Source organism: Rhinatrema bivittatum, chromosome 9 (assembly GCF_901001135.1).
Source record: "Rhinatrema bivittatum chromosome 9, aRhiBiv1.1, whole genome shotgun sequence".
In the NCBI taxonomy this organism is placed as follows: domain Eukaryota; kingdom Metazoa; phylum Chordata; class Amphibia; order Gymnophiona; family Rhinatrematidae; genus Rhinatrema; species Rhinatrema bivittatum.
This window is the reverse complement of record NC_042623.1, coordinates 127,308,956-127,336,932: the sequence shown is the minus strand read 5'-3', so window position 1 is coordinate 127,336,932 and position 27,977 is coordinate 127,308,956. Positions and strand designations below refer to the sequence as shown.

At 48.6% G+C, this 27,977-nt stretch overlaps 1 protein-coding gene across 4 annotated transcripts in view; it reads left to right on the top strand.

Annotated features, from left to right (window-relative positions):
* NUP205 (nucleoporin 205) overlaps positions 1-27,977 on the top strand; it is a 558,669-nt gene that overhangs the window by 79,330 nt on the left and 451,362 nt on the right. For all 4 annotated transcript variants that reach the window (XR_003858760.1, XM_029616971.1, XM_029616970.1 and 1 more), the window contains 2 exons: positions 11,992-12,144; positions 14,246-14,421. Coding sequence is in view for 3 of the 4 variants with exons in the window: in XM_029616971.1 (XP_029472831.1) it covers positions 11,992-12,144; positions 14,246-14,421 (329 nt within the window). In the remaining variant the exon portion in view is untranslated. The remainder of the gene's footprint in view (positions 1-11,991; positions 12,145-14,245; positions 14,422-27,977) is intronic.

Below are 27,977 nucleotides of genomic sequence, written 5' to 3'. Positions count from 1 at the left end.
CTTGATTTTGATACAAATGGAACATTGCTTGCTGGTTTGATGGCGGGGGGAGCAGCTTGGTCAGCAGGTGACTGGGAAGTTTGGCAACACACCTGCGTGTGCTTGGCGACTCATTGGTGTGTCGCGACACATCGGTTGAGCACTGCTGCTTTAGGATGCTCATTTTTAGATTGGCTTGGTCATAAGTTGCTATATCTGTGTGATGTGACGACTTGCCAGAAAATTTTGGTTTGGAGATGAAGTGTTTTAGAGGAATGACTGTGGCACTGTCAAATACAGACATGCCGTAACTTGGACTAAAAAGAGACTTCAATGTTTAAGAAAAGGTTTCCAGTATTAAAGTCTCATAAGGCAGGAGGAGAGACTTTCTCCATAGATGAGCAGGATAAATCTGCGATAAATGAGTGAATGTCATCTGAAGGCGCCAATGTAGAGCATTTCTTCCATAGCTTCAAAAAGCCTATTAGACTTTACTTGGCCTGTGTGGGACTAACCAACCTGCTGCAACCACAGTAGTCCCCTTCAATCCTTTAATGTCTAAACCTGATCGGACGCACTTACTTCCCTGTAGAAATGCTTCCTGTGGTTTGGGCCTCCTCAGTCATACACTCTTTTCAGTCTTATTACTACAGAATTCCCCAAAATACTCTTAAGATATGTTTTTTTCTTTTTTTTATAGGGATGTTGGGCCCCAGCAATTTTTTTTCCCTTTTACCCTGGAGTGTCCTCTTAAGAGACCTTTATCAGTCCCTTTTTGCTGTTAAAATTTCATCTCTATTTTGCTTTTGTGGTTTTCCTTAGAGTAAGAGAGAGCCAGTTTATTTGCCTTTATGCATTCCTGGACTGCCTCTCCAACGAGGTTGTCTTGATTCAAACAGACAGCCAAGTTGCAGTGTGGTACCTGAACAAACAGGGGGGCATGGGCTCTTACCTGCTCTGTCAGGAGGTGGCGCAGATTTGAATCTGGGCCCGGTCTCATTCCAAAGTACTATGAGCCATTTATCTGGCAGGCACACAGAATGCACTTGCAAGCCAACTCAGCCGGAGTTTCCAGCCCTAAGAGTGGTCTCTGGAACCCTCTGTGGCGAGCAGAATCTTACACCGATGGGGTCAGCCGACCATTGACCTCTTTGTGTCCAGTCAGAACCACAAAGTGGAACGCTTCTGCTCCCTGGACAGGGACTGAAGAGCACCAACCATGGATGCCTTCACCTGCCCCTGGAACATAGGCCTGCTATATGCATATCCTCTGATTCCGCTAATAAGCAAGACTCTCGTGAAGCTACAACAGGACCGAGGCTCAGTGATACTCATAGCCCTGTATTGGCCACGAGAAGTATGGTTTCCCATGCTTCTCGACCTTTCTTTCAGGAACCCATTCGCCTGGGCATGGCACCCAACCTCAAAACACAGAATCATGGCCAATGGCATCACCCGAACCTCCAGATCCTGTTTCTGACGGCCTGGATGTTGAAAGGTTGATTCTACAACCCCTCAACCTTTCTAGTAGCATCTCTCAAGTCCTAGTAGCTTCACGAAAGCCTTCCACGTGGAAGCGCTCTAAATGGAAGAGATTCACCATGTGGTGCACACAGAATGGATTACATTCCTTTACTTGCCCCACACCAGCACTCTTAGATTATCTCTGGCACCTCTCGGAATCTGGTCTTCAGACTTCCTCCATATGAATAAATTTCAGTGCCATCTCTGCTTACCATCAAGGAGTAGGGGATGCCCCGATAACGGCTTAACCCGTAGTGAGTCGCTTCATGAGTGGCTTACTACAGCTTAAGCCTCCTCTACGACCACCGGTCGTTGCTTGGGACCTCAACGTAGTACTTGCATGGCTCATGCGTCCCTTTGAGCCCCTGCACTCCTGCAAACTCAGATATCTTACATGGAAAGTTAATTTCCCAGTAGCCATTACATCTGCTCACAGGGTAAGTGAGTTACAGGCCCTTGTGACCTACACACCCTAAACAAAGTTCCTCCATGACCAGGTGGTTCTCTGCACTCACCCTAAATTCATTCCTAAGGTGGTAACTGATTTCCACTTAAACCAATCTATTGTCTTGCCCACTTTCTTTCCAAGGCCTCACACTCATCCGGGTGAGCGAGCTGTGCACACCTTGGACTGTAAACGTGCGCTTGCATTTTACTTAGACCGCACTGCAGTCCATAGAAAGTCCACCCAACTCTGTTACTTTTGACAAAAACAAACTAGGGGTTGCGGTGGGCAAGCAGACTCTCCAACTGGTTGGCAGACTGCATTGAATTCTGCTACCAGCAAGCAGGCCTTCCACTCAAGGGACGAGTGAAGGCACAGTCAGGGCCATGGCAACGTCAGTAGCACACTACCGTTCAGTACCAATTGCCGACATCTGCAGGGCTGCGACATGGAGTTCTCTCCATATCTTCACAGCCCACTACTGCCTGGACAAGGCTGGGTGAGAAGACTCTGTCTTTGGCCAGTTTGTCCTAAGAAACATATTTCCAGTGTAGGAACCCAACTTGTCCTACCCCAACCTGCTGTGAGTTTCAGGCTGCCTCATCATTGCCAACAGCACCCCAGTTGTTGTGCCTGTTGCACGTGTTGTGTGCTGCTTGGCCTGCTTCATTATGAGTCAGCTTGTAGCTTGCTATTCACCTATAATTGAGGACTACCATCCTGATTGTCCTGGGAGAAAGCAGAGTTGCTTACCTGTAACAGGTGTTCTCTGAGGCTAGCAGGATGTTGATCCTCATGAAACCCGCCCGCCACCCCGCTGAGTTGGCTTCTCCTATTTTTTCATTTATATATAATTCTATGTTATAAGACTGGATAGGAGTATGTGATATAAGGCATGCTGATTGTGCCAAGTCAAAGTTTTAGAAACTTTGACATGTTTCCATGTTGGGGCTCCATCTGATGTTTCACCATGTGGTGATTTCACCCTGCTGTTCTTGGAGATCACATGTTACAGATAAGCAACTCTGCTTTCAGCTTGCATTTTTAGACAATCATTATGGCAGATAAAGACCATACAGCCTATATAGTCTGTCCATCCACACCAACTATTTTTATCATGCTAGGTATTATTTGCTAATGCAGTATTTCTGTGCTATTTTATGTATTGTACATGTGATAGTATATTAGTGTGGTGTTTATTTTATGTTTGTAAATTATTATAGATGTTTTAAATTGTAACCCACTTTGGACAGCTTTTGTTGAAAATGCAGGCTATAAATTTTTAAATGAATAAATAAGAAAGCATTCTCAGAGAGATACTTCAGTTTTGTATAACATCTTTCAAAAATTATACTCAAGTTCTTGAAGGAGACCAGAAAGTGACTCTTTCTCCCTGAAGCAAAACAGCTGAAATGCCTTAACCTGGTGAAGTCTCTGATAAAGTCATTGTTATACATACAGGCTCTGATTTTAGGATTTAGGGAAGGTATGCAAGAAAGGTTTGCTGATGGGCTATGCAGTGTTGGTAAACTCTTTGGAGATAAAATCAGGGAGGCAATAGGTTACAGCATGATTTAAGCCTTATTGCCACTTGCAAACAATCTTCATATCCCAGAGTTACTACAGTGGTCTGCCTAGGAAGATTTTTCTTCTGAGACAGCAGAGTTTGAGACTTAAGGCTTCTGTGCTTACAATGTCCAAGTCTCATCAAAATCAGAGGTGGACAGCTTGCAAATGCTCAGTAGCACATGAGGAAAGCTCTGGAAGCTATGTGATTATTGCACCAACCTGGGTTGTCGTCATGCTGCATTGACTTCTTCCACTTTCCTAGAAACTAGATGCTACCACAGTCTTCTATGCATGTTTAGTAATCTCATTGAGTCCTGAAAATATTACAATTTGCCCTGGAATACTAATACACCTTTTTTGGGAGGTGCATATTGTAACAAGCTTCTTGGAGGGTTGCTCTGGGAGCATTGGATCAGTATGACTTTGAAATTCTCTTGTTGAGCTGCTTGGTTCATATATGCTAGATATTTTTATTTTATTCACGACTGGTTACATTTCTGCTGGGTTTCAGTAGTTCTAGAGTTAAATGGCATTTAAATTTTCCTTTTTGCTGGTTAAATTGCTGCTGATATAGGGCAATAAATGGTTAAGGAGTTGGAATCAACTCCCTTATAAAGAAAGGCTGAACAGGTTAGGATTCTTCGGCTTGGAAAAAGGATGACTGAGGGGGAATTATGATTGAGGGCTGAAAAATCTTAAATGGAGTAGAACAAGTGAATAGGGAATGGTGATTAACCCTTTTATGTCACACTAGGACTCTGGTAGAGGTGGGCAAACCATGGGCCAAATCTAGCCTATCAACACCCTTCTTCCAGCTCACTTACCTCTTTTCAAGTAGCATTATGTGCAGCTTGCCGACATTCTGATTGATCTCTCTAAGTGCCAGATGTTGTCATCAAAGGCCCAAAATGTTGTTTCTGATGTGTTGAAATGCATGATATTGAGTCAGGTTAGGCTTTTGATGATGATATTAGGCATACAGGTGGGCTAGGTTTGTGTTGTCAGAGTGGTCTTGGCTGAAAATCTGATTGATGCTTTTTTCTTTGGAAACCAATTGGAGTAGCAGCAGCATCTTGAGTATTTGAGTGAATGTATGCATGGAGTGTCTCACACCGCCAGCAATCCTCTTCCTGTTATGCACAACATTTCCCTCTCCCAACCATCTCTCCCCTTCCCTTATTCCCCAACCCCTCTTACTTCCTGTTTCACAGTGTTACTGTGCTACTTACCTTTCACTTTACATTAATTATGTAAAAAATTCAATTTTTATTGAAAAATTCTGGGTGCACAGTTGCTTGAGTTCCTAAGGTTTAGCACCCCTGCCACCAGCCTGAACTAGAGGGGAGCTTCTACTGCAGTCGTATTGGGTCAAGCTTGGGCCAGTTAGCTGCTGCTGGACTGCAGAAGTGGAAAGGCTGGGGAGGGAAATCTGGGCAAAATACAAAAAAAATAATATATATAAAAAAAAAATACTATGGACAATTTTTTCCCCTGGCTCCTAAAAACTTGAGCTGTTTAATTTTTATAAAAATGAGTCCACCTGCCCTCTTATCTGTTTTTTCCCTTGCCTCCCTTACCTTCTTAGGATTGCAAAATCAAAATACAAGTCTACTTCTACAACATATGTTGCGGCAACATTTTTTTTTGACTCTGTTTTACATTTTTTGGTATAAAAAAATTTAACAATCACTCTTTTAAACGTGTGTGTTTTTCTTCTTAAATTTGAGGTCTTTTAATCTGCATATTGTCTTTCATAATTTTATTCTGTCCCTCCCCCCCATATCTGAAGATTGAGAGTCTACCTGAGGGGGGAGAACAGACCCAGGCCATAGCAAGAAACCTTCTTGCTTTGCAAACCAACTGCCCCCCCAGCCCTCATCCCCATTTTGGCAGCATTATTCCACGTTAATAGTAGTTCCCTGTACGTACCAGGATCAGTCCAGGACACCTGGGTTGTGACTCCGCACCAGTAGATGGAGACAGACTAAAACTTGTGGGCGGAGCCATATATGCCCCTGTGCCAGTCACAGCCCCTCAGTCTTACTCTGTCTCCAGTAGATGGTGCAGGTCCGGTCACAGCTCCTCCCTGCCCTGATTCTGGTACTCCGTCAGGGTTGGTTTTCTTTTCTTTTGGGTTAGGCCAGGTTAGGCTTTTGGTTCTTTAATTGGAATTTTTGCCAAATTGTCACTGACGTCCGTCTGCCCTGCCTCCCAGGGGGGTTGAGAGGTCCTGAGGGGACTACCCCCCCCCCGGTTGAGGCCACTGCTAGGGTCGAGGACCCAGCTTTGCTAATTAGCAGTGTCAGGGGTGACACCGGGGAGCCCGGTTCACTCACCCCTGCTGGACTAGGGCTCCAGGACCGCGGACAGCGACAGGCCTTGTTTTTGTAAAAAAAAAAAAAAAAAAAGTTTTGTCTGTTTTTATTCGGCTCTCTGTTCCTTGCGTCGCCGCTCTCGGGGGGGGGCGCCGCTGACAGGGGGGAGGCTGCTCCTTGCGTCGCCGCTCTCGGGAGGGGGCGCCGCTGACAGGGGGGAGGCCGTTCGCGCAAAATTTTTCTTCATTTTGATTTCTGTTGCGGCCCTCTTCGCGCCGTTTCACCGGCATGCCTCGTGGCTCCGCTTGCCGAGCCTCTCTCTCGCGACGGTCTATGCGCTTCCTGCATCCCGGGCGATGAAGGGTCGTCCGGGGCGTCTCGGGGGACTCGTGTGCGGCGCGCGCGACCACCGCCGAGCGGGGGGGGGAGCGTTGGAGAAGCCCCAGGATTTGTTCCCGCTTAGCGCGGGAGTGGCGGCCATTTTAGCCACGGGCCGCGAAATGGCGCGGGAAGCGGCAGGGCCTGCGGCCTTGCCTCCTGCGCTGTCTCCTCAGCGGGACCCGGCGGGGGGGAGTCCCTCGGGGGACCCGGGGTCCCCGGGGAGCCCAGATGAGGCTGATTCGGATTCCAGCTCGTTTTCAGAGGATTTTGCGCTTTTGCTGCGCAAAGTCCTGAAATGTAGGAAAAGTAAGGGCAAGCGCGGCCGGAGGGAGTCCTGCAGGGCTCCACCGCCGAAGAAGTCCAACAGTGGGCCCCCGAGTGCTTCCAGGGGGAAACGTCCTCCGCGTGGCGTCCCACAGGAGGCGGACCCGGATTCCTCCACGGGGGCGGACACTGATGCCTCTGAAGAGCCACAAAAAGGGGCCGATGACGTGGCAGGGGACGGATCCGCTCCAGCTGCAGCAGGAAAGGCGTCACAGGCAGCGGAGGGCGACGATCCCAAGGTGGTCCGGCTATTCCGTAGGGAAGAATTGCCACCTCTAATTCCAGCCATTCTCCAGGAACTGGGAATAGACCCCCCTCCGGCGGTGGTTCGTCAAGAAGCGAACATGGATCCGGTCCTGTTAGGCCTCACGGGTCCGGCAGTTGCTTTTCCGTTCCATTTTTCTTCAACGGACATCATGTTCCGGGAATGGGACACTCCGGAGTTAGGTTTGAAGGTCAGCAAGGCCATGGACAAGCTTTACCCGCTCCCGGAGGATGCGCTGGACCTTCTCAAGCTCCCCAAGGTGGATTCAGCGGTTTCGGTGGTAACGAAGAGATCTACTATTCCAGTTACGGGAGCGACAGCCCTTCGGGACCTTCAGGACAGGAAGCTAGAAGTACAGCTCAAGAAGATTTTTGAGGTTTCAGCGCTAGGAATTCGGGCCGCCATGTGTACGAATTTCGCTTTGAGAGCTAGCTTGCGCTGGGCTCAGGTCCTCCAAGCCAATGCGGATCTTTCGGCGGACGAGGCAGCGCAAGCGGATAAGTTGGAGGCGGCAATAGCATATGGCGCAGATGCTCTCCACGATCTGCTGCGCACTTCGTCTAGATCCCTGGTGGCGGCTGTCTCGGCGCGCCGCCTCCTGTGGCTCCGCAACTGGGCGGCGGATGGCTCTTCTAAGGCTCACCTCGGGGCGCTGCCATTCAAGGGTAAGTTACTGTTTGGCAAGGAATTAGATGATTTAATGGCTTCCCTGGGGGAAAATAGGGCTTTCAGGTTGCCTGAAGATAGATCCAGGTCGCGGTCTTCCTTTGCATCCAGGTCCCGCTTTCGTGGGCCCAGGAAGTCGCGCCCTCAAAGGTCGTCGGGGCAATCGTACAGGTCTTCCTCCTCCCGTACCCCACAGTGGCGGCAGCAGCAGCAGTCTTTTCACCAGCAGTCCTTTCGTGGGAGGCGCTATGGTAGTCCAGGGGGTGCCCTGGCCATCATGGCGCCCAAATCTTCACAATGAAAGGGGGTCGGCCCTTCTCCCGCCGCAGCCTCAGCACGCCGTTCCCAACGTCGGGGCGCGGTTGCTGTCGTTCTACGAGAGATGGGCCGGAATAACGTCGGACCAGTGGGTCCTCACCGTGATAAGACACGGCTACGCGTTAGATTTTGCTCGCACTCCAGTGGACAAGTTCCTTGTGTCACCCTGCAAGGCTCCCGAGAAGAAGGCGGCGGTGCTAGACACCATCCGCCGCCTAGAGGACTTGGGAGCTATCTCCCCCGTTCCAGTCAGCCAGCACGGCAAAGGCCGTTACTCCATTTACTTCATCGTACCAAAGAAGGACGGCACGTCCCGACCGATTCTGGATCTCAAAGGGGTGAACCGATGCCTTCGCGTTCCTCGCTTCAAAATGGAGACGATTCGGTCGGTCATCGCCGCGGTCCGGCCAGGCGAGTTCCTGGCCTCCCTGGACCTCACGGAGGCGTATCTTCACATAGGCATTCAGCCGTCGTTCCAACGCTTCCTCAGATTCTGCATTCTGGGCCGGCATTACCAGTTTCGGGCGCTCCCGTTTGGGCTCGCAACGGCCCCTCGTACATTCACGAAGGTGATGGTCGTGGTGGCGGCGCAACTGCGCCGAGAAGGTCTCCTGGTCCATCCCTACCTGGACGATTGGTTGATTCGGGCGAAGTCCGAGGATCAGTGTCGGATGGCGGTGGACAGGGTCCTCCATCTGTTGCAGTCCCTGGGATGGGTGGTCAACTTCAGCAAGAGTCATCTGACACCCACGCAGTCCTTGGAATATCTGGGAGCTCTTTTCGACACGAAGCAGGGCAAGGTGTTTCTGTCGCTCGAACGGAGGGGCAAACTGCAAACTCAGGTGCACCGCTTGTTGTCTCTTCGCCAGCCGCGGGTCTGCGACTACCTTACGGTCCTAGGGTCTATGGCTTCCACGCTGGCGCTGGTTCCCTGGGCGTTCGCTCATCTGCGACCCTTACAGTCATCCTTGCTTTCCCGCTGGAAGCCGGTCTCGGAGGACTTCCATTTACCGCTTCCTCTAGCGGGACACGCGAGGTCCAGCCTGCGGTGGTGGCTGGACCCCAGTCATCTTTCCGCCGGAGTCTCTCTCCTGGTGCCCAGTTGGACAGTGGTGACCACGGATGCCAGCCTCTCCGGTTGGGGAGCGGTCTGCCTAGGGAGCTCAGTTCAAGGCCTATGGTCAGTATCGCAAGCCCAGTGGTCTATCAATCGCCTAGAGACCAGGGCGGTCCGTCTGGCCCTGCAGGCTTTTCTACCGTTGCTGCGGGGAAAGGCAGTCCGAGTGTTGTCGGACAATGCGACCACCGTGGCATACATCAACCGGCAGGGGGGGACACGGAGCCCCCAGGTGGCAGAAGAAGCTCAGCGCTTGATGGCCTGGTCGGAGCTACATCTCAGCAACCTCGCAGCGTCTCACATTGCGGGAGTCGACAACGTGCAGGCGGACTATCTCAGCCGTCATCGTCTGGATCCCGGAGAGTGGGAGCTGGGGGACGAAGCGTTTCTTCTCATTTGCGAAACGTGGGGGGTGCCCCACATGGATCTGATGGCCACGTGGCACAACGCGAAGGCCCCGCGATTTTACAGTCGACGTCGAGAGCGGGGGGCAGAAGGCGTCGATGCGTTGGTGCTTCCCTGGCCGACGGATGTGCTGCTCTACGTGTTTCCCCCGTGGCCGATGATCGGCAAGATTCTACGGCGCATAGAGTTGCACCCGGCCAATGTGATCTTGGTGGCACCGGAGTGGCCTCGCCGGCCGTGGTTCGCAGACCTCGTACAACTGGCAGTAGCGGCACCCCTTCGGTTCCAGGGAATGGCGGCCCTACTCCATCAGGGCCCCGTCTGTTTGGAGGATGCGGATCACTTCTGTCTCGCGGCATGGCTTTTGAGAGGAATCGACTGAAGAGAAAAGGTTATTCAGATGCGGTGGTGGCCACGCTACTGCGTTCCAGGAAGCAGTCGACGTCCTTGGCTTACGTCCGTGTCTGGGTGGTCTTTGAGGACTGGTGCGTGCAGCGCGGGGTGGACCCCACTTCGGCTTCCGTCTCTGATGTTCTGGCGTTCCTCCAGGCGGGTCTGGCCAAAGGTCTGGCGTGCAGTTCCCTACGGGTCCAAGTGGCGGCGCTTGGGTGCTTGCGAGGTAAGTCTCTGGCGCTTCACCCGGATATTGCTCGTTTCCTTCGGGGTGCTAAACACCTTCGCCCCCCGTTACGTCTTCCTTGTCCGGCTTGGAACCTCAATTGGGTTCTCTCCGCTCTATGCACGGCGCCGTTTGAGCCCTTGAAACGCGCAACTCTTAAGGATCTCACTTTAAAAACGGCATTCTTGGTGGCGATTGCCTCGGCACGGCGTGTTTCCGAGTTACAGGCCCTGTCCTGTAGGGAACCTTTCTTGCGTATCTCCGAGTCGGGGGTTTCCTTACGGACGGTTCCTTCCTTTCTTCCGAAAGTGGTCTCGTCGTTTCACGTGAATCAATCGGTGGAGTTGCCCGCTTTTGCGTGCGGAGACTCCTCTGTTACAGAAGAGAGGGAGTTACGGAAGCTTGACGTGCGGAGATCCCTTCTCCGATATCTGGAGGTTACTAATCCGTTTCGGGTCACAGACCATCTGTTTGTCCTGTTCTCTGGACCAAAGAAAGGAGCTGCAGCGTCCCGCACAACGATCGCTCGTTGGCTCAAGCAGGCCATTGGTTCGGCGTACTTGGTGCGGGGAAAACCTCTTCCTGTGGGGCTGCGGGCTCACTCGACTCGATCTCAAGCAGCGTCTTGGGCGGAAGCTTCTCAGGTGTCGCCTCAAGAGATTTGTAGGGCGGCCACCTGGAAGTCGTTGCATACTTTTATCCGGCATTACCGGCTGGATGTTCGGGCTACCGATTCCGGGGGTTTTGGAGAGAGGGTTCTCCGAGCGGGACTCTCTGCTTCCCACCCTCAGTAGGTTGCTCTGGTACATCCCAGGTGTCCTGGACTGATCCTGGTACGTACAGGGAAAGGAAAATTAGTTTCTTACCTGATAATTTTCGTTCCTGTAGTACCAAGGATCAGTCCAGGATCCCGCCCGCAGTGCTGCGCTGAAGTAATGGAGAGTCCGCTCTGTGTTTTTTGATTTGTTCTGTTTCGCTTGTTCGCTCTCTCGGTTGGAGAGTCCGGTTCCAGAGGGGGTGTTTCTTCCCCGTTAGTTAGCGGTATCTAGTTTTGTTTACTTCTCTGGTTGTGTTCTACTTTGACATTCCGTAAGACTGAGGGGCTGTGACTGGCACAGGGGCATATATGGCTCCGCCCACAAGTTTTAGTCTGTCTCCATCTACTGGTGCGGAGTCACAACCCAGGTGTCCTGGACTGATCCTTGGTACTACAGGAACGAAAATTATCAGGTAAGAAACTAATTTTCCTTTTTCTTAACTTTTAGAGAGCTATGGTGGGAGGGAGGAATTCAGCAGTAAGTAACAACAAGCTGAAATGAAGGTGGCCCCTTCTGCAAGTACTGCAGCTGCTGCAGTGAAGAGCACAATGAAGCTGTAGCTAACAAGCATAAGTCAGCAGCTGCTGCACCAATTATGTTCATAAGAACATAAGAAATTGCCTTGCTGGGTCAGACCAAAAGTCCATCAAGCTCAGCATCCTGTTTCCAACAGAGGCCAAACCAGGCCACAAGAATCCATGCTACTGATGCCAGTAATAGCAGAGGCCATTCCTTAAGTCAACTTGATTAATAACAATTAATGGACTTCTTCTCCAAGAACTTATCCAAACCTTTTTTAAACCCAGTTGCATCTCCACCCCAGATTGCTATGCTGATCTGCTCACGTGCCTGATGTCGTCAAAGGCCCAACCCAACGTTGTGCGTCTTCTTGCATTATCAAAGGTGATGCTTCTGGCTGTGATGATATCGGGCACTCGGGCAGGTTGATCAGAGCATTGACAGTCTGCACTTAATGCTATTTGAAAGGTATTTATGGGTGGCATTTGGCCCAAAGGCCTTAGTTTGTCCACCCCTGAGCTGGATCTCCTTTTTGTGCAAGGGATAAGGGTAATATCCATAATATTTAAAATCTTGGCTACTCCTAAGGATGGCTTAGAGTGAAATATTTTTTGTATCAATAATGTGCTTTATGAAACTTGGCTTTAAATAATGCATTATAATAAAAATAGTTTATTGCAAATATATATGCTTGTTAATATGTGGTTTTGTTTGTTTGCTTCTTGAGATTTGATACATCAGCTGCCATTAACAGAGAGGGAGTATGTTGCAGCCATCCACTGCCGACTTCAGGACACCCAGCCATGGAAACTACCAGGACTGCAGGCAACTGTGAGACTAGCATGGGCGCTTTCATTACGAGTGATATCACAACTGCCAGGTAAGTTTTTTGACATTGATATAAAGGTACCTTATAACTGCAGGAGGTCATCTTAGGAGATAAAACTTGTAATTTTCTTTCCTGGCTGAGCCACTTTCTCTTGGGCAGGGCTGACCCTAAATGGTACAGCTACCCTTGTATTGAGGCATCTGCACCAAAAGATAGTTCTCCCCCCCCTCCCCCCCCCCCCCCCACACACACACACTTCATTCTCAGAAGCCCCTCCCTACTTTCCATGTGTTATTGAGTTGGGGGCCTTAAAGTAAAAAGCAGTGGGGGAGAATGTGGCACTTTCTCTCTAACTTGGCTCAGATGTCTGTGTACACGGGCTGCAGCAGGTCTTGCTTCATGGTGTTCCTGAGTAACTGGAAGAGGGAAGACAGGGCTACTATGGCAACACAGGATCCCATCTAGCTCTGCCCACATGGAAACATGAGAGATTGATGATAATCGTTTTCAAGTATAATTAGTTTGTCCACAGTTTGGCTTTTCAAGAGAATACTGGTGGGCTGTTGTCTGGGCAGAGCTATGTATCCATGACATCAGCTTTTACTCTGTCTCCATCTGCTGGTAGAGATAATAACATACTTGTGGGGATTAGCCTATCTTCCTTAGAGGAAAGGAAATTCTCACATAAGTAGTAATTTCTCCTTTGGCCTCATCACTCCAAATTATTTAGTTTCAGAAGTTTTGAGGCTTCTCTAGGTGTTATTTGGAGTATTGTAACTGGGCTGTTTTGTGGTATTTGTGCAGCAATGGCTTTTTTCTGGCATCTCTACCATGGAGCCCATTTTTGTTCAAATACCTCTTTATTGTACATGCTGAAAAACCCACACCATTTTGTTTCAAAGAAGCCTGTATTTCTGTAGAAGTTGCTTGTGAGTTTTCTTTGCATCCCAACAAATTTTCCTGGAAGCTGTGTTTGAAATCTTTCTTGGTCTGGTTTTGTTTTAACCCAACCCATAATTTTCCTCTTCTTGATCAGAATTTGAACAGTACTGATTGGCATTTTCAAATCTTTGGCTATCTTTTTATATCATTTTCTTGATCTATAAAGTTGAGCTACTTTTGTTGACAGATCCTTTGTTAGCTCTTTTGCTTTCCTCATGCTTCACTAATCAGTCAGTGCAGCCCTGGATGAAATGCCCAAGAGTTTCTCAAGAACTAAAACTCATTGACTATTTATACACAGACACTAATGATGATCAAACAAATTCACAGGGTGTGGGTACCTACCCTTCATTACCATCTCAACCTGTGTGTGTCAATTTGAGTGTATATTATCAGCCCACACATTCAAGGGTATGTAAACTTTTGAACAGGACCATTTTATTATTTTTTTTATTGCTGTGGTTTAATGATAGTGCTATTCTGTGATACATAAAATAGTTTAATTTGAAAAACATTAAAAATAGATGTTTTGCTTGATCACTTGTGTTTTCTTAAAATGCTACACATCTTACAAATTCTGCCAGAGGTATGTAAACTTGTGAGCACAGTTGTATGTTCTTTTCAACTGTGCATTTGAATTTTAGAAAGTGTGGAACACATTTCTGCTACTTTTCTAGCAATTTCAAATGGCTCTGTGTTTTTGGCCACAGCAGCTGCTAGTGTCTTTTTGTGTTTACCCACTTCCAGTTTATCTTTTTTTTTCTTATATTTTCTTTAATAATCTTAATTGCTAATAAACTTTGTGTACTGCCTCTACTTTCTGCAGTATTTCTTCACTTTTCTGCTCAGTAAAAAATTAAGGTTGCTGAACCCTACTCTCAAAATCTTTTCATACTGCTGTTTCTGTGCAGTCCACTATCACATAATCCCCTTTATTTTTATTCTATTAACTTTGAACAGAATAGTCTAACAGACTACAAAGGCTTTATTGGAATGATTTAAAGTTTCTAACTATTATAGCAATTCAGAATTAATATACAGCAGCGACTTAAGCATACCTTCAAGAAAATAGTCTTTACCATAAAATAGTAGAGGAAATAAAAACATTATCTCACTACTTAGATTGGATTGAAGCCTATCAGGATAGTAGTTTTATATGCAATAGATGTAATTTATTAAATTGTTTTAAAACGTTTCCCTTCTTTCCTAGCTCTTGCAGAATTCACAGAAGCTGATGAGTTAATGGCTGAGATGGCAATTAATGACAATGTGTTTCTGTTCCTCATGGACTCTGTGGTGGTATCTGCAAACTTCTACCTGGAAGAATTCTACATTCGAAGAATTCATAATCTCCTCACTGATTTTCTAGCACTTATGCCAATGAAAGTGAGTTACACCTCTGTGTATCCTGAATGTATGCTTGTCTGTCTCAAGTATCCATGGTTGTCTTTTTTTATTTGCTTTTCTGAATCCTCATGGCAGTAACTTGCATCCTACATTACCTAAACATAGAAAAGAACATTATTAAGCACATGGTTTGCAAAACAGTACTTAGTTCTTTCAGTGGTCCATACTAATAATCAACCTCAGCAAGAGCTGCCTACAGCTGTCCCAGTCCCTGGAATACCTGGGGGTACAGTTCGACACCCGGACAGACACAGTCAGTCTCACTACCAAGAGACAGTTGAAACTTCAGCAGCGTATCCAGTATTTGATGGGAGCCAGTCGGCCCACAGCCTGGGATTATTTGCAGGTTCTTGGTCTCATGGCATCCACCCTGGAAGTGGTACCCTGGGCGAGGGCCCATATGAGACCTCTACAACACTCCCTGCTCTCTCGCTGGAGCCTCCGTCTACGGAACTATTCCAAGCGCCTTCCTCTGCCAGCCAGAGTGCGGACCCAGTTGCGGTGGTGGTTGCGGTCCAACCACGTGAGCAGAGGGTCGAAGATGTCCTCACCCATGTGGACCTTGCTCACCACGGATGCCAGCCTGAGCGGCTGGGGAGCACACTGCGAAGAACTCACCGCACAAGGGCGGTGGAACACAGAAGAATCAGCGTGGAATATCAACCGTCTCAAGGCCCGGGCAGTCCGATTGGCATGCCTTCGATTTGCTCACAGACTGAAGAAAAGAGCAGTCAGAGTGATGTCCGACAACGCCACCATGGTGGCATACATCAACCGACAGGGCGGAACCAGAAGCCAACAGGTATCTCTAGAGATTGCCCCACTGATGGCATGGGCAGAGGCGAATTTTCAGGACATCTCTGCTGTCCACATTGCCGGGAAGGACAATACTACAGCAGACTTCCTCAGCAGAGAAAGCCTAAATCCAGGAGAGTGGCAGCTGTCACCCACAGCCTTCCAGATGATTGTGGATCACTGGGGGATTCCGGACATGGATTTACTGGCGGACAAGTCCAATGCTCAAGTACCCAGATACTTCAGCCGCAAACGCGACCCGTTCTCACACGGGATCGATGCCCTGGTTCAGCCATGGCCTCCAGGGACTCTACTGTACGCCTTTCCTCCGTGGCCTCTGCTAGGCGCTATCATCCGCAAGATTCAGAGACACCGGGGCCTAGTTCTTCTAGTGGCGCCAGACTGGGCAAGAAGGCCCTGGTACGCGGACATGAGAAGACTACTGGCAGGGGAGCCTCTTCCCCTGCCTCCTCTCCGGGACCACCTACGTCACGGTCCCATTCTTCACGAGGATCCAGCTCAATTCTCTCTTACGGTTTGGCCCTTGAGAGGGCTAGATTGAAGAAAAGGGGTTACTTGGACCCCGTGATTGATACCCTCCTCCGAGCTCGCAAGTTTTCCACATCCCTCACATATATCCGGATCTGGAGAATATTTGAAGCATGGTGCGACACTCATGGCACCAATCCACATACGCCTACAATTCCTATGGTGTTGGATTTCTTGCAAGAAGGACTTCAGAAGGGTCTCTCCCTCAGCTCCATTAAGGTTCAGGTGGCTGCACTGTCGTGCTATGGTCCCAGGAGGGATGGCAAGACCATTGCCAGGCACCCAGATGTTGCTCGCTTCCTGCAAGGAGTCAAGCATATTCGGCCGCCACTGAAGTGGCCTGTGCCCTTATGGAACCTCAACCTCGTATTGGATTTCCTCGCGGGATCCACCTTCCGACCCCTTCGGGGTCTATCTCTCCGGTCGCTCACATTGAAGTTGGCGTTCTTGCTGGCTATCTGTTCAGCACGCCGTGTTTCAGAGCTACAAGCACTGTCCTGCCGTGATCCCTTTCTCAGAATCACTCCGGAGGCTATCCATCTTCGTACGGTTCCCTCCTTTCTACCTAAGGTGGTTTCACAGTTTCATCTTAACCAAACCATTTCCTTGCCTACCACGGCTGGTTTGAAGAAATCTGAAGAAGGGCGTTTATTAAGCCATCTCGACATTGGCAGATTGCTGCCCAGATATCTGGAAGTGACACGAGTTACGAAAGACGGACCATCTGTTCGTCTTGCACAGCGGTAAGAGACAAGGTGAAGCGGCCTCTCGGTCCACCATCGCCCACTGGATTAAAGAAGTTATCCAAGCAGCTTACGTGGAGGCGGGGAAGTCTCCGCCTCTACAAGTCAAGGCTCATTCTACCAGAGCTCAAGCGGCATCCTGGGCGGAATCCAAGATGCTATCGCCTGCGGAAATATGTAAAGCAGCGACATGGTCCTCCCTCCATACCTTTTCCAGATTCTACCGTCTGGATGTCCAGGCCAGGGAGGACTCCACATTTGCCAGGGCGGTATTACACAGTCCTCAGGCAGCCTCCCACTCAGGTGGGGAGTAAAGCTTTGGTACATCCCATTTGTACTGAGTCCATCTGGCAACACGCCAGGAAATGTTGAGATTACTACCTGATAATCTCCTTTTCCTTAGTGTAGACAGATGGACTCAGCATCCCGCCCAGCTGCCTGCGTGCATGGGTTTCCCCGATGCAAGGTAAGCCATGTCATCTCTTGCTATACGAGGGTGCGCTATACCAGGTATCAACGCCTTCCGGTTCGGTCTGCTGGCGGTCTCCAGCTCCTATCAATCGGTCAGGGGAATCCTGTTTTCACTTTTTCACTGAGCGTCAGTACACACATCTATAACAGCTTTTGCAAGGAAGATTACTGAATAGCTACGCTTCCTGTGGGGCTATATACCCCGTGCTGACGTCAGATCCGTCTCCAACTGCTAGCACGCGGATACTATCCCGTTTGTACTGAGTCCATCTGTCTACACTAAGGAAAAGGAGATTATCAAGTAGTAATCTCAACATTATTTCTTCAAAACTTGAAAATTTTACACAGAGTACTTACATTATGCCTCGTCCAGGATTTAAATTCTGTGACTGTGGTAAAATAAAGTCTGTAACTGACAGACATCAATATTGCCGATATAATTAACTTGTCCATAACCGAAGCTAATGTCCCACTCACTTTAAAATCAGCAATAGTAAAATCAATCACAAAAAAACCACAAGCAAACTCATATGATCTCTCAAACCTAAGACCCATTTCTAATTTACCTTGTATATCAAAAATTCTCGAAAGTAATTAATAAACTAATAGATTATCTGGAAAAACATAGTACCCTGTACCCAGCACAACATGGATTTAGAAATTATTTTAGTACAGAGACCCTTTTAACTTCACTACAAGATATCATCCTAAGAGGTACCGATAACAGCCAATCTTACTTCCTGATCTTACTGGACATCTCGGCAGCCTTTGATACAGTTAACCATAATATCCTCCTTGATAGACTAAACGAAATAGGCATTAAAAACTTAGCGCTCAAATGGTTTAGCTCTTACCTAACAAATAGAACCTTCAAAGTAAAATTTCTTGATAAAGAGTCACATCCTATCGATCTCCGCTTTGGAGTGCCCCAAGGATCCTCTCTATCCTCTACACTATTTAATATCTATATGCTCCCTTTATGCAAAATTCTATCAGGCCTTGGTCTAACACATTTTATCTATGCCGATGTTCAAATTTTAATGCCAATCCAAAAGTCCATTGACCAAACTCTAAAGCTCTGGGACATATACCAATCCAGCATTGAAAAGGTATTAACCCAAATGAATCTTTCCCTAAATAATTACTTACTGACAATTTATATGTCCACCTGTTATCTAATGCTTTTTAAATGTTTTTAAGATTTTTAAGGTTTTATGTTATTGACGACTTGTTCTATGTAACGCCACAACTGCGATTGTTTTGTTCATTGTAAACCGATATGATTTGATATTTTTATCAAGAATGCCGGTATATAAAAATTCTAAATAAATAAATAAATACTAAAAGAGCTTGAAATCAAGAAGTGGCCAAAAACTATCCCATCTCCCTAGATGTACGAGATCTAGGGATTCTTATAGATTGCGATTTCTCCATGAAATCCTGCGTTAAAAAATCATAAGCGATGGTTACTTCAAATTAAACATACTCAAAAGATTAAAACCCCTCCTATTCCCTAAAGACTTTAGAACTGTCTTACAGGCACTTGTCTTATCAAGATTAGACTATTGTAACTCCCTATTCTTAGGCCTTCCCGCAAATATAACAAGACCATTGCAACTTCTGCAAATCTTTGCAGCTAGACTCTTGACAGGTACTAGAAGAACATATCACCCCATTGGCTGCCGGTCAAATACAGGGCCCAGCATAAAATCTTATCACTAATACACAAAACCCTCTACAATGAAAAAATTGAATAGCTAACCTCTTCACTTCACTTCCACACCCTCTCAAGAACTACCAGATCAACCAGAACAGGGATGCTACCAATTCCTTCCCCCAAAATTGCCCACCTAAATAATGTAAGAGAAAGATCTATCTCTATTGCTGGACCCCTTCTATGGAACTCCATCCCGAAGGAATTACGACTAGAAGCTGACGTCAAATTATTTAAAAAGGGGATTAAAACTTGGCTTTTTAAACAAGCCTACCAAGAGCTGTTAGCATAATTATCTAACACTTCTGATTTAATACCAAGGTAATGTATATTTTTATTTTTATTATACTATCTCTACCCTAACTATACTACCTCTCCAAGTGTTTAAATTTTGATTTCCTGTTGTGTAGCCAGATGGACTCAGAACAAGTGGTTATAGTGTGCTCGTGCTAGCAGTTTGAGACGGATCTGACGTCAGCACGGGTACATATACCCCCACAGGAAGTGAAGCACTTCAGTAATTTCCATCTCCAAAGCAGTTTGGAGAGTCTGCACGCTCGCTGAGCGTGTTTCCAGTCTACTTTCTATTTTCTACTTTCTACTTACTAAACTTCTACAGAACAACGAGCCCACACTCCTGCGGTGATACCCTCGGGTCCCTCCCCCAGTTGAGTTTCCCGGGGTGATTTCCGTGATCCCTCGGAGGTTTAGGCCTCGGTCTGGTGGCCGAATCGCGTCAGGGACATAGCCCCCGAGCAAGAAGGGCTTGGGTCGGGCTGAGAGGCGCCTCGGTCCCGGCGTGGACCTAGAGGCAGTGGGTGCATTTCCTCAAGCGCGGCGGTGAAGGTATTTCCCCGCTCCCCCCGCAGCCGGAGACCGCCCGGGTTCCAGCCGGGAAGCGCCGAGGATCAGTAAGGCGTACATCTCTTACTTTTGTTCTCCGAGGTACGAGGATCGGCGGCATTGCCTGTATGCAGCACGCCGCCGAGGTCGCCATTTTGTCGGCCTTGTTAAGGTATTGAGCGTCCATGATAGGCGCCTGTATCGTATTGAGCGCATATTTGCTGACCGCTTATTGTTGAGCGTATATTGTATACCATTTACCGTATATTACTGACCGCATATTATTGAGCATATATTGTATTGAGCGTATATTGCTGACCGCATATTATTGAGTGCATATTGTATTAAGCATATATAGCTGCCGTTTATTATTTATTTATTTATTTATTTAATATACATTTCTATACCGGACTTCACGAATAGAATTCACATCAGGCCGGTTTACATGGAACTTAGGGGATAAACAAGTGTAACCAAAAACAAGAAGGCTGAATCAAGCAAAGTTACATAAAACAGGGGCATTGAACTTGGGGGCTAGAGTAGCCAGGAAGAAAAGGTAGAGCGGAAATAAGCAACAAATAAATAATATATAACTGGTTATGAGATTGGTAATTATCTCATTCCTTAGGCTGAGTTCGAAGTGACATTTTGACTAGGGGAAGGCTTGGAGGAAAAGCCAAGTCTTCAGTTGTCTTCGAAAGGTGTGAAGACAAGGTTCCAGTCTTAGGTCAGTCGGAAGTCTGTTCCAGAGGACCAGGCCTGCTGTGGAGAAGGAACGTTCTTTGGTGGTTTTTAGACTGGTGTATTTTGAAGGTGGGACTTGAAGGGTCCCTTTATAAGCTTCTCTGATGGGTCTTTCGGACGAGTGGTGTTTGAGAGGGTTCTGAAGGTCTAGTGTGAGCTGTTGGTGGATAGATTTGTGGATTATCGTGAGAGCTTTATATAGAATTCTATATTTTATTGGCAGCCAATGTAGGTTTCGAAGTATGAGCGCATATGGTAATGAGCGTATATTGCTGGCCGCATATTATTGAGCGCATATTGTATTAAGCGTATATAGCTGCCGCTTATTATTGAGCGCATATGGTAATGAGCGTATATTGCTGACCGCATATTATTGAGCGCATATTATTGAGCGCATATTATATTAAGCGCATATTGCTGCCGCATATTATTGAGCGCATATTCTTCAGCGCGCAATGGAACATTCGAATGCCCCGGCGTCTCCGGCGGCGGCGCCTCCTGATTCCGGCGTGAAAGCTCTCGGCCTCTGCTCAGCATGCCAGCTCAGAGCCACGCACAGCGAGGAGCCAGGCTCCCTTTGTGCCCAATGTGAGGAGGCAGTGGGAGCCTCGGGCCAGGACCAGTCTCAACGGAGGTTTGTCGACAGTTCCCCAGGGGCCACCCCGGATCTAGCGGGCAGTCTCGAACAACCTGGGATCCCGGGGGACTTGGTACCCTGACGACTTGGTACCCTGACGACTTGAGACCGCTTCCATTTCTTGGGTGGATCTCTTTAAGGGGATCCATGCCTTTGTACAGATGCAATCAGCTTCCCGTCCAGGCCCTGCTGCTGCTGCTGCTGTTGCTGCTCCAGCTGATCCTGCCCCTGGACCTTCGCGCCCTTATCGTGGGCAAGAACACCTGCCTCTGGGCAGTTCGGTTCAGGCGGACCCTGGGACGAATCCGAACCCTCCGAGGGGGAACTTCCCTCGGGGATTGAGCCATATCGAACCATGAGGCGGTTCTTTCCCAAGGAAGATCTCTCCGACCTGGTATCTCAGTGCCTGGTGGAGTTGGCTATTACAGGCCCCAGCACTACGGTGCCATCTACGCAGAACCCTCTGCTGGAAGGTCTTCGTCCTACAGCCCTCCATTTTCCCTTCTTGCAAGCCGCACAGCAACTGATAGATCTGGAATGGGCTGCACCAGCGGCCTCATTCAAAGGGGGTCGGGCCCTGATGGGCATGTACCCACTGGATCCGGCAATCAAGGAGATGCTGGCGTGCCCTCAGGTGGACGCCTTGGTTAGCGCGGTGGTCAAGCGCACTACCATTCCAGTTGAGGAGGGGGCGGCCCTCAAGGAACCTCACGACTGGCGACTGGACGCCATCCTGAAACAGACATTTGAGGTGACAGCTCTGTCTTTGCGAATTGCAACCTGCTGCACAGTGGTGACGCGTTCCTGTTTGTCACAGGTCAGGAACAACGCTCCAGCAGCGGACATGGAGTCCGCTCTCTCGTTCCTCACGGATGCTGCATCCGACCTAGTCCATACAACAGCCAAGGGGATCTCATCTTCTGTAGCTGCCAGGAGGCAGCTCTGGATTCGGAACTGGTCAGCCGATGCTCCTTCGAAGACACGCCTCACCAGAATGCCCTTTAGGGGTTCTCTCCTGTTCGGCAGCAACCTTGATAAACTGGCCAGCACATGGGGTGCCTCTCCAATACCTTGCCTGCCGGAAGATAGGTTCAAGTGGAACCAGCGCGCCTTTCCGAGGCCTTCCAGAGGCAGAGGCTCTCAGCGCTTCACTCCCTTTAGGAGTCGCTACCAGGCACCCTGTCCTCAGGCCAGGAACCAGTCCTTTCGGACCAAGCAGCATAAGAGGGGAGCCGGCTCGGGGTCAGGGCCCGGCCGCACCTCCCAATGAGAATTAGCCGATCCATCCGGGGGACGGAGCCATAGGGGGCAGGTTAACCCTCTTCTACCCCAGATGGGTCGAGATTACGTCGGACCAGTGGGTCCTCGCCATTATCCGAGAGGGGTATTATCTGGACTTCCATCATCTCCCTCCGGACAGGTTTGTGGAATCTCCGTGTCCAAGCCACAAGAAGGCAGCTTTGGAAGCTACCCTGGCGAGGCTCCTGTCCTTGAAAGCCATAATCCCAGTACCTGCATGGGAAATGAATTCTGGGCACTATTCCATTTATTTCATGGTACCCAAGAAGGAGGGCACTTTCCGGCCCGTACTGGACCTCAAGTCAGTCAACAGATACTTACGGGTCCCGAGGTTTTGCATGGAAACTCTGCACTCAGTCAAGACCGCAGTACAGCCAGGAGAATTCCTCACGGCCTTAGACTTGTCAGAAGCCTACCTGCATATCCCGATCCATCCGGATCATCAGCGCTACCTACGCTTCAAGGTTCTGGGAAGCCACTTCCAATTCCGGGCTTTGCCCTTTGGGCTAGCCAAGGTGCCGCGGACCTTCACCAAGGTGATCGTAGTGGTAGCAGCGGCGCTCAGACGGGAAGGAATCCTGGTCCATCCCTACCTAGACGATTGGCTGATCAGGGCGAAATCACGAGAAGAGAGCCATCGGGCAACCAACAGAGTGATCGCCCTTCTGGATGGGTAGTCAACCTAAACAAGAGTTGCCTACAGCCTTCCCAATCACTGGAATACCTGGGAGTCCAGTTCGACACCCAGGCAGACAAAGTCAGTCTCACCACCAAGAGAAGGTTAAAACTTCAGACGCGTCTCCGGTCCTTGATGGGAGCCAGCCGGCCCATAGCTTGGGATTATCTGCAGGTTCTCGGCCTCATGGCATCCACCCTGGAAGTGGTACCCTGGGCAAGGGCCCATATGAGACCTCTACAAAGCTCCCTGCTCTCTCGCTGGAGTCCCTGCTTCCGGAACTACTCCGTGCATCTACCTCTACCAGCCAGAGTGCGGACCCAGTTACGGTGGTGGTTGCAGTCCAACCACACGAGCAGGGGGTCGAAGATGTCCTCCCCCACGTGGATTCTTCTCACCACAGATGCCAGCCTGAGTGGATGGGGAGCACACTGCGAAGAACTCACCGCCCAAGGGCGGTGGAACAGAGAAGAAGCGGGGTGGAACATCAACCGCCTAGAGGCACGGGCAGTCCGGTTAGCCTGCCTGCAATTTGCTCACAGACTGCGGAACCGGGCAGTCAGAGTGATGTCCGACAACGCCACCACGGTGGCATACATCAACTGTCAGGGCGGAACCAGAAGCCGACAGGTGTCCCTAGAGATAGCCCCGCTGATGGCTTGGGCAGAGGCGAATCTTCAGGACATCTCCGCCGTCCACATTGCTGGAAGGGACAACACCACGGCAGACTTCCTCAGCAGAGAAAGCCTAAATCCGGGGGAATGGCAGCTGTCGCCCACAGCCTTCCAGATGATTGTGGATCACTGGGGGATTCCGGACATGGACTTATTAGCGGACAGGTCCAATGCTCAAGTACCCAGATACTTCAGCCGCAAGCGAGATCCGTTCTCTCACGGGATCGACGCCCTGGTTCAGCCATGGCCTCCAGGGACCCTGCTTTACGCCTTTCCTCCGTGGCCCCTGCTGGGCACCCTTATCCACAAGATTCAGAAGCACCGGGGCCTAGTTCTTCTAGTGGCACCAGACTGGCCAAGAAGACCCTGGTACACGGACATGAGAAGACTACTGGCAGGGGAGCCCCTTCCCCTGCCTCCGCTCAGGGACCTGCTACGTCAAGGTCCCATCCTTCATGAGGATCCAGCTCAATTCTCTCTTACGGTCTGGCCATTGAGAGGGCTAGACTGAAGAAAAGAGGTTATTCGGAGCCGGTGATCGATACACTCCTCCGAGCTCGCAAGTTCTCCACATCCCTCACCTACGTCAGGATTTGGAGAGTGTTTGAAGCTTGGTGCGACACTCATGGCACCAATCCACATGCGACTACCATCCCTATTGTTCTGGATTTCCTACAGGATGGGCTTCAGAAGGGTCTCTCCCTCAGCTCCATCAAGGTTCAGGTGGCTGCGCTGTCTTGCTACGGTCCCAGGAGGGATGGCAAGACCATTGCCACGCACCCAGATGTTTCCCGCTTCCTGAAAGGAGTCAAGCACATTCGTCCGCCACTGAACTGGCCAGTGCCCCTGAGGAACCTCAACATAGTTTTGGATTTCCTCGCGGGATCCACCTTCAGACCCCTTTGGGGCCTGTCTCTCCGTTCTCTAACTTAGAAGATGGTGTTTTTGCTGGCAGTGTGTTCAGCACGCCGCATCTCAGAGCTACAAGCACTGTCCTGCCGTGATCCTTTTCTCAGAATCACTCCTGAGGCTATCCATCTTCGCACAGTTCCATCCTTCTTGCCTAAGGTACTCTCACAATTTCACCTCAACCATACCATATCCTTGCCAACCACGGCAGGTTTGAAGAAATCTGAAGAAGGGCGTTTGCCACGCCATCTCAACATCGGCAGATTGCTGCCTAGATATCTGGAAATTTATTTATTTATTATTTATTTAAGGCTTTTATATACCGAGTTTCTTGATACAGATCAAATCAGCTCGGTTTACATCGAACTAAGCAATTAACAGAAACAACAAGAGACAACTTTGAAGAAGTTGAGGAAGCATAAAGTTACATTGTAACACAGGGCACGTGAACTGGGGAAAAGAAATAAAGAGGGGAGAATAAAGATAAATTACTATATACAAATGAAGATGGGGGGGGGGGCGGAGGATCTAGCCTCGTTGCGACATATTTGTATGCTTTAGAATAAGTTCATTTACAGAGTCGATGAGAATAATTCTGAGTTAAGTTGTAGGGCTAGGAATAGGGAAGGCTCGGCCAAAAAGCCATGTCTTAAGTTTCTTTTTAAATGTTAGTAGACATGTTTCCTGCCTGAGGTCCGGGGGCATGGCGTTCCAGACGGAGGGACCTGTTGTTGAGAATGCACGGTCTCTGATGTTAGCGTGGTGCACCACTTTGATTGGAGGGACATGTAGGGATCCCTTGTAGGCTTCCCTTAAGGGTCTGGCCGCAGAGTGAAATTTGAGAGGGTGAAGCAATCAAGAGGGGTCTGATGGTGGATGCTTTTATGAATAATTGTAAGCGTTTTATGGAGAATCCTATAGTTTACTGGGAGCCAGTGAAGATCTTGTAATACGGGAGTGATGTGCTCTCTCCGATTAGTATTTGTCAGGATTCTTGCCGCCGCATTTTGAAGCAACTGGAGGGGTTTTATTGTAGTAGCAGGAAGACCTTGCAGGATGGAGTTGCAGTAATCGACCTTGGAAAACAGAATGGCTTGGAGGACAGATCTGAAGTCATGATGGAAAAGAAGCGGCTTGAGTTTTTTGAGAACGTGTAACTTATAGAAGCATTCCTTTGTTGTGTGGTTTATGAATTGCTTTAGGCTCAGGTGACAATCTATTATGACTCCAAGGTCTCTGACGTGGGAAATTTGTGTGTTAGCGTGCTGCTGATAATGGAGGGGACTGCCTTCTGGAGTGATGAGCAGGAGCTCTGTCTTGGTAGTGTTAAGCACCAGATTGAGGCTTGAGAGGTGGTGGTTGATTGTTTGTAAGTGAGAGTCCCATAGTTTGAGTGCTGAATCCAGTGAATTAGCTATGGGGATTAAAATTTGGACGTCGTCTGCATAAATGTAGAACTTCAGTTTTAGGTTTGAGAGTAAATGACAGAGAGGGAGTAGGTAAATATTGAAAAGGGTGGGCGATAAGGAGGAGCCCTGAGGGACTCCAAATGGGGCGTTGGTGCGAGGGGATTCCTTGTTATTGATTTTGACTTTGTAGCCTCTATTGTTAAGGAATGAGTCGAACCATCTGAGGGCGGATCCTGCAATTCCTATATCTGATAGTCTGTTTAGAAGGGTAGTATGGTTTACGGTGTCGAAAGCCGCCGAGATATCGAGAAGAGCTAGGAGGAATGACTGTCCTTTGTCAATGCCGGTGTATATCTGATCTAGTAGAGAAATGAGGAGGGTTTCAGTGCTGTGTTCTTTCCGGAATCCGTATTGAGATGGGTGAAGAATATTGTGTTCTTCCAGGTAATTTGAGAGTTGATTATTTACTATTTTCTCCATGATCTTGGCTATAAACGGCAGATTTGAAATAGGGCGGTAGTTGTTGGGGTCATCCTGGTCCAGGTTTGGTTTTTTTTAGTATAGGTTTAAGGGTGGCCAGTTTGAGAGCGTCCGGGAATATTCCCTGTGAGAAGGAGCAGTTGATAATGTCTGCTAGATGTTTTGAAAAAAATTCGGGTATGAGAATCAGGAATTTGGATGGAATTTGGTCTAGAGGATGAGTGGAGGGTTTCATTCCTTTTATCAGGTTTTCCACCTCTATAGTGTAAGTGGGATCAAAGGTTTCCAAACCAACGTATGGGTTCGGGGGGTGGTGGGGATCTGGAGGCAGCATGTTAGGGCTGGAGGGTAGTCTAGCCAAGGTTTTGGAGATTTTATTCTGGAAGAATTGGGCCAGGTCATTTGCTTTTGATTGGGCTAGGTTGTCAGGGATTGTTGGAGAAGCAGTTTTGGTGAGTTCTGATACGTATGTGAAGAGAGCCTTTGCATCGAAGATCATATCGTGGATACGGTGGGCATAGAAGTCTCGTTTTGTTCGTAGTGTTGCCGTTCTGTATTGGTGGAGAGCGGCTTTGTATGTGGCTAGAGAGTGAGGGTTGGGGTTCTTCCTCCATTCCTTCTCTTTCCGTCTTAGGTTTTGCTTTTGTGCTCTGAGCTCCTTTGAGAACCATGGCTGCTTGTTTTTTTGAGAAGGATTTAGGGATCTGAGGGTAGAGGTGATCATGAAATGGTCTGACCAAGGAACCGGGAGGCATAGAGGGGGTGAGAGAGGAGAAAGGTTGGTGTTAGTGAAGATAAGGTCAAGAGTATGACCAGCTTTATGTGTGGGTTGGTTGATGAGTTGTTTGAAGCCCATGTCCGAGAGGGCGGATAAAAGGGCTTCGCAGTTTGATGATCGAGGATTGGCGTCAATATGAAGATTAAAGTCTCCAAGGATGATGGCTGGTGAGTCCAGGTTTAAGTATTTTGCTATGATTTCCACTATCGGAGAGGCATCAAGGTCTAGTAATCCAGGGGGGGCATAAGTGAGAAGGATTTGAAGAGATTTGGATTTGAAAAAGCCTACCTCTAGTTTAGGTATCGTATTGATAGGTTGTCGAGTGAGATTGAGGGCTTTTTTGGCAGCCAGAAGGAGACCTCCTCCTTTTTTCTTTTGTCTAGGGATGGAAAAGACATTGTATAGCTGTGTGGGAAGTTGATTTGTTAAGACTGTGTCTGTGGGCTTCAGCCATGTCTCAGTGATGGCACAGATGTCTGGTTTGGCATCAAGCAAGTAGTCGTGTAGTATATGGGTTTTTTTAGTGATTGATTGGGCATTGAATAGTGTTAGCGTGATTAGGGAGAGCCTGAGGAGTTGAGTAAGGGGGGAGACCATCACCGGAGTGAGGATTTTGCGAGATATGATTTGGTATCGCAACGGTGCCTTCATCTTGAGAGAGGTACTATGGTATTGTATGGGTATAGAATATCCTAGCATCTTAATAGAAATATAGAATTTGTTTAGTCAGATTTGTCAGCAGTAGTTATCCTATGTTTGAGTGGATATGACAGATTGTGTATGTGGACTTTGCGTGGGTTGGATTGAAGTAACG